Source organism: Alligator sinensis, unplaced genomic scaffold (assembly GCF_000455745.1).
Source record: "Alligator sinensis unplaced genomic scaffold, ASM45574v1 scaffold188_1, whole genome shotgun sequence".
In the NCBI taxonomy this organism is placed as follows: Eukaryota; Metazoa; Chordata; order Crocodylia; family Alligatoridae; genus Alligator; species Alligator sinensis.
Window position 1 is genome coordinate 848,299 of NW_005841903.1, and position 13,869 is coordinate 862,167.

General features: G+C 42.7%; 2 protein-coding genes across 2 annotated transcripts in view; one reads left to right on the forward strand and one right to left on the reverse strand.

Moving 5' to 3' along the window:
- Positions 1–1,586, reverse strand: part of LOC112549388 — a 4,443-nt gene extending 2,857 nt beyond the window's left edge. Inside the window, exons 1-2 of the mRNA XM_025197701.1 lie at positions 1,569–1,586; positions 84–440 (exon numbers count right to left, since the gene is read on the reverse strand). Of these exons, the coding sequence (XP_025053486.1) occupies positions 84–440; positions 1,569–1,586 (375 nt within the window). The remainder of the gene's footprint in view (positions 1–83; positions 441–1,568) is intronic.
- Positions 1,587–12,066: 10,480 nt separating this feature from the next.
- TMEM254 (transmembrane protein 254) overlaps positions 12,067–13,869 on the forward strand; it is a 10,522-nt gene continuing 8,719 nt past the window's right edge. The window contains exon 1 of the mRNA XM_006018489.1: positions 12,067–12,141. Coding sequence (XP_006018551.1) covers positions 12,067–12,141 — 75 coding nt within the window. The remainder of the gene's footprint in view (positions 12,142–13,869) is intronic.

The window sequence follows — 13,869 nt, forward strand, 5'->3', positions numbered from 1 at the left end:
ACGCAGGTTTATGCGGGCCCCCCGGCTCGGGCGGGTTTTATAGCCTCCCCCCCACCGCCCCTGGGTCTAGGTGCCCTTCCCACCCCACCCCCTCCACGGGGCAGTGTCCGCAGCGTGCCCTGGCCTGACTCAGAGGCGTCCCACACCTCCATTGTCATCAAATCACCAAAATACACATCGTTAGCGGTGTCCCGGGAAGCAGCCGCGATGTCTCTGGCCGAGGCCTTGATTCCGCCCGGCTGATAGAAGGCGGCTGGCGGGGACCAGAGGGGGCGGCCTGGCAGGGCTGCACCTTCCCGTCCGCGAGTCGGGCCCCGGTTCCCTTCGGGGACCAAGACCCAGCTGCTCTGCAACAAGGACACCCGCTGCTTCTTCCTGCAAAGCCGTCTGAAAGGCATCGGCTTTCTCGCTAAATATGGGCAGGGGTATCTTAGATTTGCCTTTATTTAGTTAGAACAAAAACAAACCAAAAACACATGCTTATAATATCATATAATTCCCCAGGTTTTCTGCCCTTTCTTGAGATCTCTGTCCATTAGAATCAAATTCAACCTAGAGCCAATCCACAGGAATTTTCTGCTTTTTTTTTTTTTTTTTTAAACAACTGTCCATTAGAACTAAATTCAATCTTGAGCCAATGCCATGGGAGTTTCACCACTGACTTGATCTGCTAGAGGGAATGTCAGCAGCTCCACCAAGCATATTAAAATTAAAATCATACTATAGAAAGCAAAAGGATCAACTTCAAGCTAAGAGCCAGACACTTCCCTATAAGAACATTCACATTGGCTTCCATGCCAGTTTTACCTGGTAAATAAGCCCTGGGAGACTAAGCCCACACATGTTATATAACTTCACCCATTTAAGGCTAAAGGCTGCTCAGGATCCTATTCATCACATTAAAGTGGGAAGTAAGGGGTTGGAAACAAGGCTGAAAGAGGTCAGCTAGCCCAACTCCCTGTATGAGGCAGGATCATCCCACAGTTTAAATCATCACAAATCAGTTTAAATCATTCCACTCTTCCCAGTTATATCAAGAGTACCAAACTGGGCCTAACATAGAAACACAGAAGAGGCTGGGATGATTATTTAAACTGTCTGACAGCAATATTAGAACTAACAAGTAGCACTCCTCTGAAATTCCCAAAAGGTAAAACCTTAGGAAATTATTACTACAGCAATACATGGATTTATGTAATAATTTGCCAAATTAGGCCAATTAAGGCTAGCCCTAGAGGTGTTCAAGAGTAACAACTACATTACTGTATGTGCCTTTCATCCCAAGGCAGCCCAAATTATTCTGCAACAACTGGGGCCCACTCCCCTGAGCCTAAAATCAGGATTTTACTTGCACTTATACTGAGAAACAACATTGCCTACCGCTGATATGAAGCCTGACACTAGACTGCAGCACACTTAAAGGAGTTTAGCAATGTGCTGTACCATTTCACTAAGTTGGAAGTGAGTTTCCCTACTCATCTGAATGCAAGTGCAATAGCGCAGACCAGTAGTCCTAGCCTTCACTTGCAGATAGATAACAACAGGGAGCAAACAGATGAGAATCCTACTTTGCTTTCCTTGTCCATTTCAGATTTCCCATGACCACAGGCACCCTCAGAAGCTCTCACAGGTAATACGTTGTCCAGCAATGTGAGTTGTAGACCACACGTGTTTATAGACCCTTGTGGGTTGAGTGTAACAATCAATCCTAGGTTAAGGGAATGAACTACTCCACTAAGTTTACTTTCAAACCCACACCCCTGATTTGTGAGAGCTTTTTTTTTGTTTTGTTTTGGGGTTTTTTGCTCTAGGATAATCTTTGATAATATGCCAATCCTTTCATCCATCAAATCCCTGCATTTCTTTTCCATTCAAATGCTCAGTTAAAGTATGTTGTAGGCAGGCATCACAATGGGTAGGGACAGGGGACAGAAGAAAAAGAGAAAGCCATTGTTACTGGATGGTGGATTATTCACTGTTCAATATATGATTGCTTGTGTTCTCTTGGACTATGTGGGACTCCTTGGCTTTAGCTCTCCTTTAATGGAGTTAGGTATGCTCATAGGTAAAGGCTGATGAAGGCACAAACATAATGAGCACATGCACAAACCTTCAGCTCTCATGGACAGATGCCAGAATATAAACTAAAGGCAAGGGCTTGTCTGTGATAACTTTTATTGGACCAACTGCATACAGCTCACATACAGTTGACCCAATAAAAGGTATCACAAATAATCTGTGCCTCTTCCATTTCCTGCACTATCACAGCAACAGCCCCGGAATATAAACTGTTATTTTATGTTCCTAGTCCTCATAGATGGAGAGAAAAATTTAAATTTGACCCAGGATGGGGCATTTGAACTGCAGCCTCCCCCCCAAGCATCAGTCAGTGGAGCCAGGGTTGGGAAGAAACCGCACCCTACAGCAAATGCTAGAGCAGAGAACTCTGCTGCAGAAAGCAGGAGTGGGGCAAGTAACTTTGCCTGAGTAACTTGCTCAGGCAAAGGCAAGACAGGAATCGTCTTGTCGGAGTCTTTGCACTCTTTCAGTGACTAGCCATAGGGCAACTAAATCAGGCCTTTGTTAACACCACAGAGCTGAACATGTCAATTCACACTTCCCAGAGTTATTGTTTGAAGCACTTAGTTAGGCAGCCTCTTTACACCCTACACCCTTCCATTTTTCCAGGGTTCTTTGTAATGCTAATAGATAGAGACTTAGATTTTGTTTTTTGAAAAAAGTGTGATTCCAGGAAGCAAAGACTGCCCACCCCCCCTCCCCCATGAAAGAAACAAGCTCAGCCCTGATTCCAGCTCTTTAGGTCTTGTTGAAGTCTATGAACTTTGCCACTGACTTCAAGGACGCTAGACTTTGGAAACAGATTCTCTCCTCCCCAGAGGTCCCTTTTCACTAGCCTTGTGATAGAAACTGCCAGGAAGTACCCCAAGAACACCCAAGCACCAGTTAAAGAGCATGTTGAAGGACAGCTGGCACAAGATGAAAACAGGGAAGAGCACTCTAGAGAAGTCCACTAGCAGCTGGTAGGAAAAAGCCTCTGCAGCTGCAATAATTCATGATCAGGACATATCAGCCCCAAGCAGGCCACGTTCTGGGCAGTTCAAAGGAGGGCTGAGTTGTGTAGCGGGGTGTGGGTGGCCTTTAGTCTCTGGACTGTATGCAGGAAAGCATGGCTAGTATATGAAGGTAGGCATACTGCCATCTAGTTAATATTTCCTAAGTCTATCTGCTGGTAAAATTAAGAAGAATCCTACCCTAAATTATTACAAACATTTCAGAATGGTATTGTGCTGCTGATTTTTAAGCAGAACTTGTATCCAGACAGGAGCTTTGAGTCAATGTTACAAACTGTTCCTGAAACATTTACACCTCATAAAAAGGAGGCTTATGCCTGCTTATCTACAACACCTCTTTATTTATCTTTTGGGGGAAAATTTTGCAGCCCATTATTTACTACTCAACACCATTAAGTCTGCTCTTAAAAAACCAATACATCTTCAGAGTGCAGTAAGAGTGCTGACTCCACTGAAATAGAAACAGGAAAGACACTGAGAATCTGAAAGATTTCATATTCAAATGCATAAATGCATGGTAACGTTACAGAGAGTAATAATTTGTGATGAGCATGCTGCATTCTAAATAAGTTCTTATACTGCAATCCTTACCCTCCTATCTCTAGTGCCTTTCTGTAGTGTATTTAGCAATGTTACCAAAATCTGTCAGATGAAGTTTGTTCTGCTTTCCTCTTCCCCATGAGATAGAAGTGTGAGCAGTGAAATGTCTTCTATACTTTTCCCAGAGCCTGATGAAGGGACTTTGATCCCAATATCTTGCAGAAAAGGACAATTTTCTTGCAATTTCCCAGTTGGTCTAATAAAAGGTATCATTTTGGAACCAAGAGTTCTAATTTTTTGTATGCCTTCCTTTGTAAGGTACATTTTTTAAATATACATGGTGCTATATATTCATATTAGAGAAGGGGCTCAGAGAAGTGTGCTGTGCAGATGGAGCAGAAAGTAAGGTTTGTGACTGCCCTTAGTTTTAATAGTCTTGATTCCATTCTTCAGAAAAAGAGGTGCCTCCTGTATGAATGAGCTCAAACCCCTTCAATAGTATTTTCTATTATGCTAGAAAAGCGGTCTGTTTCTGCTTAGCATCTGCAGGATCCAAAATGTCTGGATCAGTTTTAAATGTTCAAAAAAAAAAGAATGTATTGTTGGCCTAACTCTGTTCCCCTTTAAGTTCACTATAGAAATAATTAAGGTAATGTATGCTGCTGGGGGGAGGGGGTGAAAAAACACACCTTTAACTTATACATGTATGTAACTCTCAAAAGTAAAATAAAATAAAACGACTGACCCACTCGGCTACTCAGAAGTCCCTGAAACCTGGCTCTGATCAATAACTTAAAATTTGCCATCTAAAAAGTATTGCTAGAAAAACTTTTGAATTCATTTGTTTTTGTTGCTATCCCCAGCCCCGATCCCTACTGTGTAGTGTCCTGGCTGCAGAGTCATGTGATACTGTCCAAATACAACTTTCACCAGTTTCAAAGAAAAGCTTGAAAAACATGATTTGACGGGAATTGAGTGATGCCTGCACACAGCCTGGAACAATAGCTCCAAAACAGGTGGGCTGCACCATTCATAACTGAGTCACCAAGTTTGAAACTCCCCCCCAAAAACAAAAACAAAAAAAACAGTTTTGAGGATAGACTTTCATACCATGACAGCAGAGCAGTTGTAGCTTTTGGACTAGGGTTGTAGCAGGGACAGGAGGCCCTTTTCTCCTGCCAAGTTGTCTGCTTTCGTTGGAAACACTATCCTCCCTTCTATGGGGCATACGCCAGATCAGATAAGGCCCCAGAATAATGGTTCAGAGCAGCATTTCCCAAGCTTTTGGGGTTTATGCCCCACTGCAGTGAAGCCAACCATTCTTGTGCTTCCCTACTTCAGCTGCCAAATTCTGTTCAATGCTTTTGTGCATAATACTTTTCTCTTAGTTGTGACCCTACATCCTCCAGGAACCTTTAGTATCTTCCTACCTCCCCTCCCCTCCACCCTGAAAGAGGGCATGTTCCACTGTTTAGGAAACACTGGTCTTGAGTTTGGAGACAACCTTGTCAAAGAGGAGCAACAATGACTCCTCATCAGTCCAGTAGATGGCTCAGGTAGAGAGCACAGCAGTGCAGGATGGGATGGGATGGGATGGGGGCAGGCCCAGGATTGCCTATACCAGCCTTGCCTTCATGCAACGACTTGTACCTCAAAGTATAAAAGTTGTCCTCTCCTGGATACTAACTCTGTTCCTCCTCCTTCTCGGAAACAATTTGTCCATAAAGCTTCCCAACTGAAACATCCTCATTCTATCCAGACTGGTCATTTCCCTAGGAGGACTAGACATAATCATCTGATCCATACTGTCCTGCCTCGCCTGTTCAGTCCTGCAAACTCCAGTCAAATTAGTAGGTCCATGGAAGCCATAACATCTCATGCAACTTTAAAACTTCATGGCCCAGTAAAGACAACTATCAACTTGAATTACTTGGCCTCGTTTCCCATCACCCCCACCTCCCATGCCTTTATCAAAGATTTGCTACCATCATTCACTAACGGGCAAAGATCCTACAACACAATCAGCTCTTTCATCTCCCATTGACTTTCTTAGATTTTTTACTTTAAGATCTTGCAAGTCAGTGAGAGATAAAAGAACACTTTAGCATCTTAGAGGACTAGGCCCCTAGTCCGCAAGTATTAAGACAAGGGTTGTATCTTCTTTCCTTTCTGCAAAATACAACACACCCATACCATGCCATCCAAATACTAAAGAACCCAACAGCATATTCTGCCAAACCCAATTACAAACCTTAGTCACCTAAGGACAAGTACATTTGGCCCTAAGGCTTTTTTCCACAGGGCTGGAGTCACAATGTCTGGAGCCCCTCTCCTCCCTGTCCACTGAGCTAAAGCCCAAATGTCTTCCCTGTTCCCTCCCCACTCCCAAATAATAAACCCCACCCTTGCTGTTTGTGCTGAAACATGCTGTTTACCCATCTCACTGTTTTAATAGACCTGTTGTTGACTTTCCCTGCTCCCCCACCACTTTTCCCTGATTTCCAATCTTGACTCTTATTCTGACCATTAAGAAAAGTGTGTTGTATTAAAATAATATGTTAGCTCACACATTCTTACCCTGAACATAGCCAAGTATAAGAGGCACTAGCTGGCCATGGTTAATTTTAGGGTCCATCTCTCTTCAAGGTCAAACATCTTCTAAGTAGAAAAGCAAAACAAAATAGAGGGAGCAAGATGACAAAAAAGCATTTAGAGAATGAAAGTTTGATAGCAGGTCATGAATGAGGGATGCAGATGGCATAACCAATGGTACTGAGCAGTCAAGGATTGGAGAAGGCATCAATAAGTTGACCATTTGCTTCATCATCTGCTGCTTGTTTTACTTATTTTATACCTGCTCATTGTATAATATCAGGTAATATATGTTTCACTTTATTTTGGCCAGTCTACACTGGAAAAAGACACGGCTAGTATAATTGTAGCAGCAAGACACCGCAGAAATTGGCAAAAGGAGTTCTTTACTGATAAAATTAAGCCAGTTCCCCAAATGAAAAAAATATTCCAGCCAAAGGCAAGAATTATTGTAGGTGACATCTTTTATTAGACCAACTGTTTGGCTGGTATAGACATAGGCAGGCTTTCAGGTATCCCAGTACCCTACTAATAGTGTGACCATATGTCCCAGTTTAGCCAGGACAATGCCAGATTTCAGAGGCTGGTTATGGCCAGCTGTAGAGAATTATAATGGACATCCTGGAAATACAGGGGCATGGGGCGCAGTCTGTCTGGGAGTCAAAGCAGCATAGAGCGCTTTGCAAGTGAACAGGTAGGCACCACTGCCTGCCCAACATGCTGCCTCACCCCCACTGACCCCCGTAGGGAGGCCATGTTCTGGATGTCCTTATGGTCTGCCTATCTCCTAAAGTCAATTTACCTATGCTGGCAAAATTCTGTAGTACAGATTTAGCCTTTAAAAACGGTTCATTATCTTCAAAGATAGTCTATGTGAACGGTTGTTATTACTTTTCACCTTTTTTACCATATTATACATTAAAAAAGCAGGCTAGGTCAGGCAACATAAACACAATATTCATTCACTAGGGCTAAATGGTTGTCCATCATTCAATACAAAACCCAGCTATAGAACATGCTGAAAAATCAATCATATCTATACAGCACCATGTTGTAACCAGGTCCCCTGACTCAGCTATTGTAGTATGAACAAGGGCTTAATAATGCATTGTAACTGTGACTTGGGCTCTGTGTGTTTATCTATCTTTTCCTTTCCATTTCCTTTTTTGGAATACAAAGCCCCTGGTGATAATTGTGTCTCAAGTGGGATGAGCATAGAGGACTTCGGTACAAGTTCTTTTCTCCTAGGAACATATTTAATTTATTTCAAAATGAATGAGAACATCATACTTTTATAATAAAGAGTAAGATTATGTCTTAAATCTTTGTGAAAATTACATGCACCACTAAAGCCAATGTGGTTTATTGAGATCCAGCTGGGGATTGTATATCTAGACGCATAGTTCAAAATGCCAAACCACTAGCTAGGTTTAGAAAATATACTAGGCAAGAAGGTGGGGTGAGGGCGTGGAAATCACTTACTCTTATTATTTGCACTGTATGAAGAACGTCTATTGCAACACAAAAATCTGAGTGTATTTTTTGGCTTCTCTGTTTATTTCTTCAAATACAATTGTCAATACTTTGAAGCCTTACCACTTATTTATGTACTCAAATATGAATTTAGGAAGGAAAATCCACATTTGGGTTTCTGCAGTTGAAAATCTTTCATATTATATTTAGTCTTCTAAACCTTTATGAACTTTTAACAAAAATTTGCTGTTTATTTCAGCATTTAAAAGCAAGTGATCGTTTTAAGCAAGTGTTAATTTAAATACTTCCTTTCTCCTTGAGAAGAATGAAGTTCATTTTCTAAATACATGACAATATTATTTAACAGTCAGGAAGTTCTTGCAGCACATTCATTTACTCTGAATTAGATGACAAAACAAAGAAATCCTCCTAATACTTTCCATCTTCTTATACAATTTCTAAGGAACTGATGGTTATTTGTCTCATCAATTTAAAGTTGCCTGCACCAAGTATGTTTCCTAGCAGTGGTCCCAATCCTAATCCTTATTTAGAGGCAGTTGCTATTTACACAAGTCAATTCACTGACTCCACTAGGATGACTCAGCTGATGAATAAAGATTCAGTCTGGATTAGGCCAAACCATGTTTTAAAGTTCTTTAGATGGAGTCAGACCCCTACACCTAACTTGTTTTTCTTTTTTTAAGACGCAGAAGGATAAAATCTGTTACCTCTATCTAGGCTCCAGCATCTATCAAGAGCACAAAAACAAGAGGCAGACTACATGGCAAATACCCTTTGTGTTCCCAGATGAAAGTTAGATAGTCAATATCTCTAACTTAGATAGCCAATGTCTCCAAGTTGTAGGGAGAACAACCTTTTCACTGCACTGGACACAGAAGACATGGCTTTAGCATTTACGATCTGAAAGACTAATTTATTGCTGTAAACAATGCGTGAAGAGAGTCAGAAACATAAGATGGACCAAGGACAGAAAGAAACATTAGTTCAATTATCTCATGACCTTTTAGCAGGACCAGCCAGTCTCCTATCCTGCATACTGAGTTACTATAGGAACAAGTTAAACACCTGTGGGTCCTGCAACTACAGAGATCTCTCAATTAAAACAGGACTTAGAGTGGGTGCTTTTAATTTTAAATCTCAGGGAAGGTGAGAGATGCCATATTCTAATGATGCCATATGATCTTAGGAGAACCCAAGCTGCAAGTCCCCTATTTTAAACCTTAAAAAGTACTTGCAACTTTAACTACTGCTTTAAATCAGAATTCTGGCTGAATGATACTGAACATAAATCATTTGCATGTTATAGTGATAGGGATACATTTATTTCTCCAAGACTGCTTACTATTAGTTTCTCCTTTAATTTCCTAGGGTTTTGTCTATATTCAGGAATAGCTCCATCTCTGTAATCAGTTTAGCTTGAAGTAGGGGTAAACCTAGGTTAATTCAACTGGTACATCCTACTAACTTGCATATTCTACTAACAGAGTCAGTATGAGTGCAGCTAGACTGTTTTTTAATTATTGATGGCTGCATTGGGAGTGTTCACAAATATGAGCAGCAGAACAAGTTGGTTTTAGTGCTGTTGCATGTAAAGGGACATGCTCAAGTCCATAAACCAAGTTTAGGAGTTGTTCATTGCTATATTGGGAACAATACCTACAAGAGATATAGGATATGCCAGGTGAAGTTTTTTTCAGTTGGGTTCACTACACCACCTCCCCAAATGAACAAGCTTTGCTGGCAGAATCTCTTCTGTTGGACGGAATGGCTGCATCCAGATGAGGGCAGGGATGCTGTTGAGGAGAGGCATAGAAATCATAGCATCGTAGAAATTTAGGGTTGGAAGGAACTTCAGGAGGTCATCTAGTCCAACCCCCTGCTCAAAGTAGGACCATCCCCAACTAGATCATCCCAGCCAGGGCTTTGTCAACCCAAGTCTTAGAAACCTCCAAGGATGGAGATTCTACCACCTCTCTAGGTAATCTGGTCCAGTGCTTCACTATCCTCTTAGTGAGAAGGTTTTTCCTAATATCCAAATTAAGCTTCTCTTGCTGCAACTTGAGACCATTACTTTTTGTTCTGTCATCTGCCACCACTGAGAACATAGTTCTCAGGCACAGTTCCACCAATTGGGGCAAGTGATATTTTCACGCTCCTAGCTATGCAAGTAAAAAACTATGGAGTATACATGAGTAGGAGCCAACCTTTTTGGCAGGCATGCTACAAATTTAGCCCCACACCTTCCCCTAGTGCTACTCTGATACCTTTCCCTTACCCGATCCTCTGCTCAGCTTTTAGTTCCTTGCGCCATGCTCCTTGACCAAGCTGCTGCTCTGCTTTCTATCCCATGCCCATTCTGCCACTGTGCTGCCTGTCACCTCCCCAATCTCACATGCTACACACAGGCAGACTGTGCAACTTGTGGTACCTGTGCTGCAGGTTGGCCACCCCTGCTGTACATTAAACCTCAGGCTGGGTATAAACATGTCTCCCACATCTGAGCTGTTTTAGTCTTGTGGATGCACACAGCCCATGGAAACAAACTAGAATTATGTCAGTGATGATGGCAGGCTCCATGATCACTTCTCTCTATCAAGATAAATACCCTTTTAGAGAAGAGACTACTGTCTGAAGCCATGCAATAGGCAGGGTAGAGGTGCACTTTACAGACTCATTGAGTCAAAGATGCATAAGCTTTTATGAGCAACAGCTTGCTTCTACCCTTACAGGAAGCAATGCAAACAGACCAAACCAGATGCCTGAAGCTTAGGAAGGAAACTCCACACCTTCAGACGTTGTTTCAAATGCCCAAAAGGCCTGCTTTACCAGTAAGATCACTGTTATACTTGTCTGCTTTACAATCCTACATACATTACAAAACTTGTGCCAGCCTACCTCTATCTCCAGAGCCCCCCAGTGGAGACAGAATATTTAACAACAGAAGGATTTTCTGCTATCCTATCTATACCATCTTCCTGAAAAACATTTATTTATTTACAGCCCCTCCTATCCAAAAGTCTCAGGTCAGCATAGTGAGCCCCAAAAATCACTGTCCACATACCTGTGTCTACACCAAGGTTTTTCTTCTCATTCCTAGCCTACATAGCCATGCCAGCAGAATTTTATCCTGCAGACTAGAACCTAGTGAAGACAAAGTGCAGAAAGACTTTATTGCAGCAATTCTCAAGCTAAGGGTCACAACCCAAATGAGGTAGCATAGATGAGGGGGTCACAAACCCCACATAAATTCATTTATAGTAGTTAGACAAGGTTCCTTGGATGAATTTGATATCTTTTATTAGACCAACCCAAATAGTTGGAGAAAAGTTATTAAGCAAGCTTTCGGGTTCAAAAACCCTTCATCAGGCTAAGGAAGTTTCAGCAGTTGGTGTGTGCTCAGTAGTTAGACTCACACTGCAAGCAGGGCAGTGAGCCAACTGAAAGCATGGCAATGGGGTCATCTTTTGAAGACTGGGGACTGGTGCTGTATTGCAATTTGGCTAAGCAAGGTCTCCGCTCTTACTACATTACTTAGCTGAGCCCATTGAAGTAAAAGTTACTGAACTTTCTCTCCATTATGGCTTTACAGCAGTTAACTCACGTTGGTTATCCATCTGCCTAGTAGGTTTTTTTTGGCCTTTGAAGACTGGCCTACCACCTATCTTTTGGGGAAAAGTTCAAGCAGCAACAAGGAGTGCTCCAAGAAGAACTGTGAGGTGGAAGTCATTACTTCCTTTCCCCAAGCTGATGCTTCCAATTTCCCTTGGACAGCAAGACTTCTTTGTCCCACAATACACAGTAGCAATAACCTATGCATGCTGTTTCCCTGTGTGTACTACTGCCCTCAAGTCAATTTGAGTCAACAACATGATTCCATGCTGCCAGTCTGGTTGCAAGCTAATTGCAAGGGTGGTGGGAAGACACAGACCATGGAAGAGTCCCAGGGTTTGGATCCAACCTGCAAGAAGCCCCATGAGTTTGACACCCATGGTCTAGACATACCTGTTTATGAGAATGGGGATAGACTCAACCTCTTGAGGTTCCTTCCACTCCTCCATTTCCAGGATTCAAACTAGAAGCAATTTGGACAAGGAGAATAGAAATGATAGAAGGACCGAGTGAGTGGCTTTAGCCCTGAAGCAAAATTAAAGGCTCTAATGATGATCCTAATATTGAGGACTCCTGAAAATATATACAAAACCAGAGTCAAATTAATGTATTTTTATCAATTTTTAGAACCTAGGTATTAACAAGTTTTGTATAATTAGAGGTTCATAAGATTGTGGATTTACTTATATTTTTAGTTTAGAAGTGGGTAAAGGTGGAGAGGAAAACATGCTTATAGACCATGTATTTAAATGTCATACAGGCCCAGATCCTTCCTTTGGGTGGAAAAAAGCAAGCTATGGGGAAGAAAATCTCAGTAAGCTTTTCTTTACATGGATTGGGCTGTGAGGTATACAGATTGCCTTAGTGTGGGCTGCATTAGCAGTTCTTCAGAATCTCACCAGTACCAGAGGGGAATGATTAGTTTGTCCCCAGTCTGTGTTGGAATCCCTTCCCCTTAAAGGTCAAGGTCAACAGTGCAGCACAGCGAGAGAGAACCAAGTGAACTTAACTATTTATTAGAATACCCCAATAATAATTTAGCAATAAATCAGGCTGTAGAGCATGGTAAGTAAAGTAAGCTATTTTACCAGACTAACAGGCCTGGCGAGGGGAACAGTCCACAAACCCTTTTGTTCTTGGTTCTGACACCTTCCCAAACCACTCTAAACTTTATTTTAAATCTCTTTACCACAACTAAAACATGACCTGTATATCCCCTTTTATCATACTGGGTTAACAAAAGCACACTTATCATTTCAGTAGGAGTCTAGCTTGTAGTGATGTTAGGGTCAATGAATCAGGCATGAATGAGAACTAAACAGCAAGGTTTAATGTGGAGCAGTTAACAAGCTTCTGTAGCCTCCCTAATGATCAGCTTCTCCAACTGAGGGACCATCACCCAGTTCCCCACTCTTCTAAATTAGGAACCATCTCTGAATTATAACTTTTATCACTACATAACTGATTACACAATATTTCTTATCAAAAGGCAAAACATCAGGTTATTACAACTGCTATTTTTAGCTATTACTAGCACTTTCCAACCCCCCAAATTACATGTACAGGATTGATGGCAGGTGGAGATAGCCATAGAGAATGCAAAAATATCCTTTAGTGTGGATGAAAGTCAGCCCAGGACACAGAAGTGAGATGTTAGAGTACAGTACTACAGAAGGGCATACCGGGGAGTGATGAGGTAAAATGAAGAAAGAAAAAAAAAAAATCTGCTGTAGATATACAAAAGACTGCCTAGTACAAAGATTGTACTAGGCAATACTATAATGTCTTTTACATGAAGCAATAGAAATCACGGGAGCACAGAAATTACATAATGCACAGAAGTTGCATCACTTAAAATATTAGACAAGATGCAGCAAACTATAATAAAACCTATTACAGACTAGGTATCACCCACTAAGTCTCTCCCATTTGCCATCCCGTGGTGTAATAAAGCCTAAATGTAATGACCAGCAGGAGCTACCTGCAGCCCATGCAGGAGGGCAGATCACCCAGGATGCTGTACCGGGGAAGGGAGGGGGGAGGAAGCGTGTCCGTGTTGAGGGAAGAGCACGGTGCAAGTCACCCGCGAGACCCCTTCTCCACAACCCTTCCTGCCTGAACACATTTATAATAGAGCGACAGTGTCGTCGCAGCTGTGGCGGCCCAGGTGCAGGGAAGATGAGACTCCAGTGTTGCTTGGGCCAGCTGCAGCCTCCAGCTCGCAAAAAACCCCTTCCGCCGGGCAGGGAAGGGGCAGAGGTATCAGCGCTTCTCAGCGCTTCGGGGAGGAGGCCGCCTCTGCAGCACGCCAGCTGCTCGCTCTGCTCTCCGCGCTTGAGGACAACGCGGGACTGCGCTATGGGCAGACCCGAGCCTGACAGCGCTCGCCCCGGGCTTATAATACAAGGATGCGTGCTGCGGCCCGGGCCGGCTGGGCGAGCTCTGCTTAGCTCCGCCACACACCTGGGGTGAGGGCGGAGTCTCGGCTCCCTCCGGCCGCCGTTCTCTCCCCCCCACGAAGACATGGTACCGCCCCGGCCGC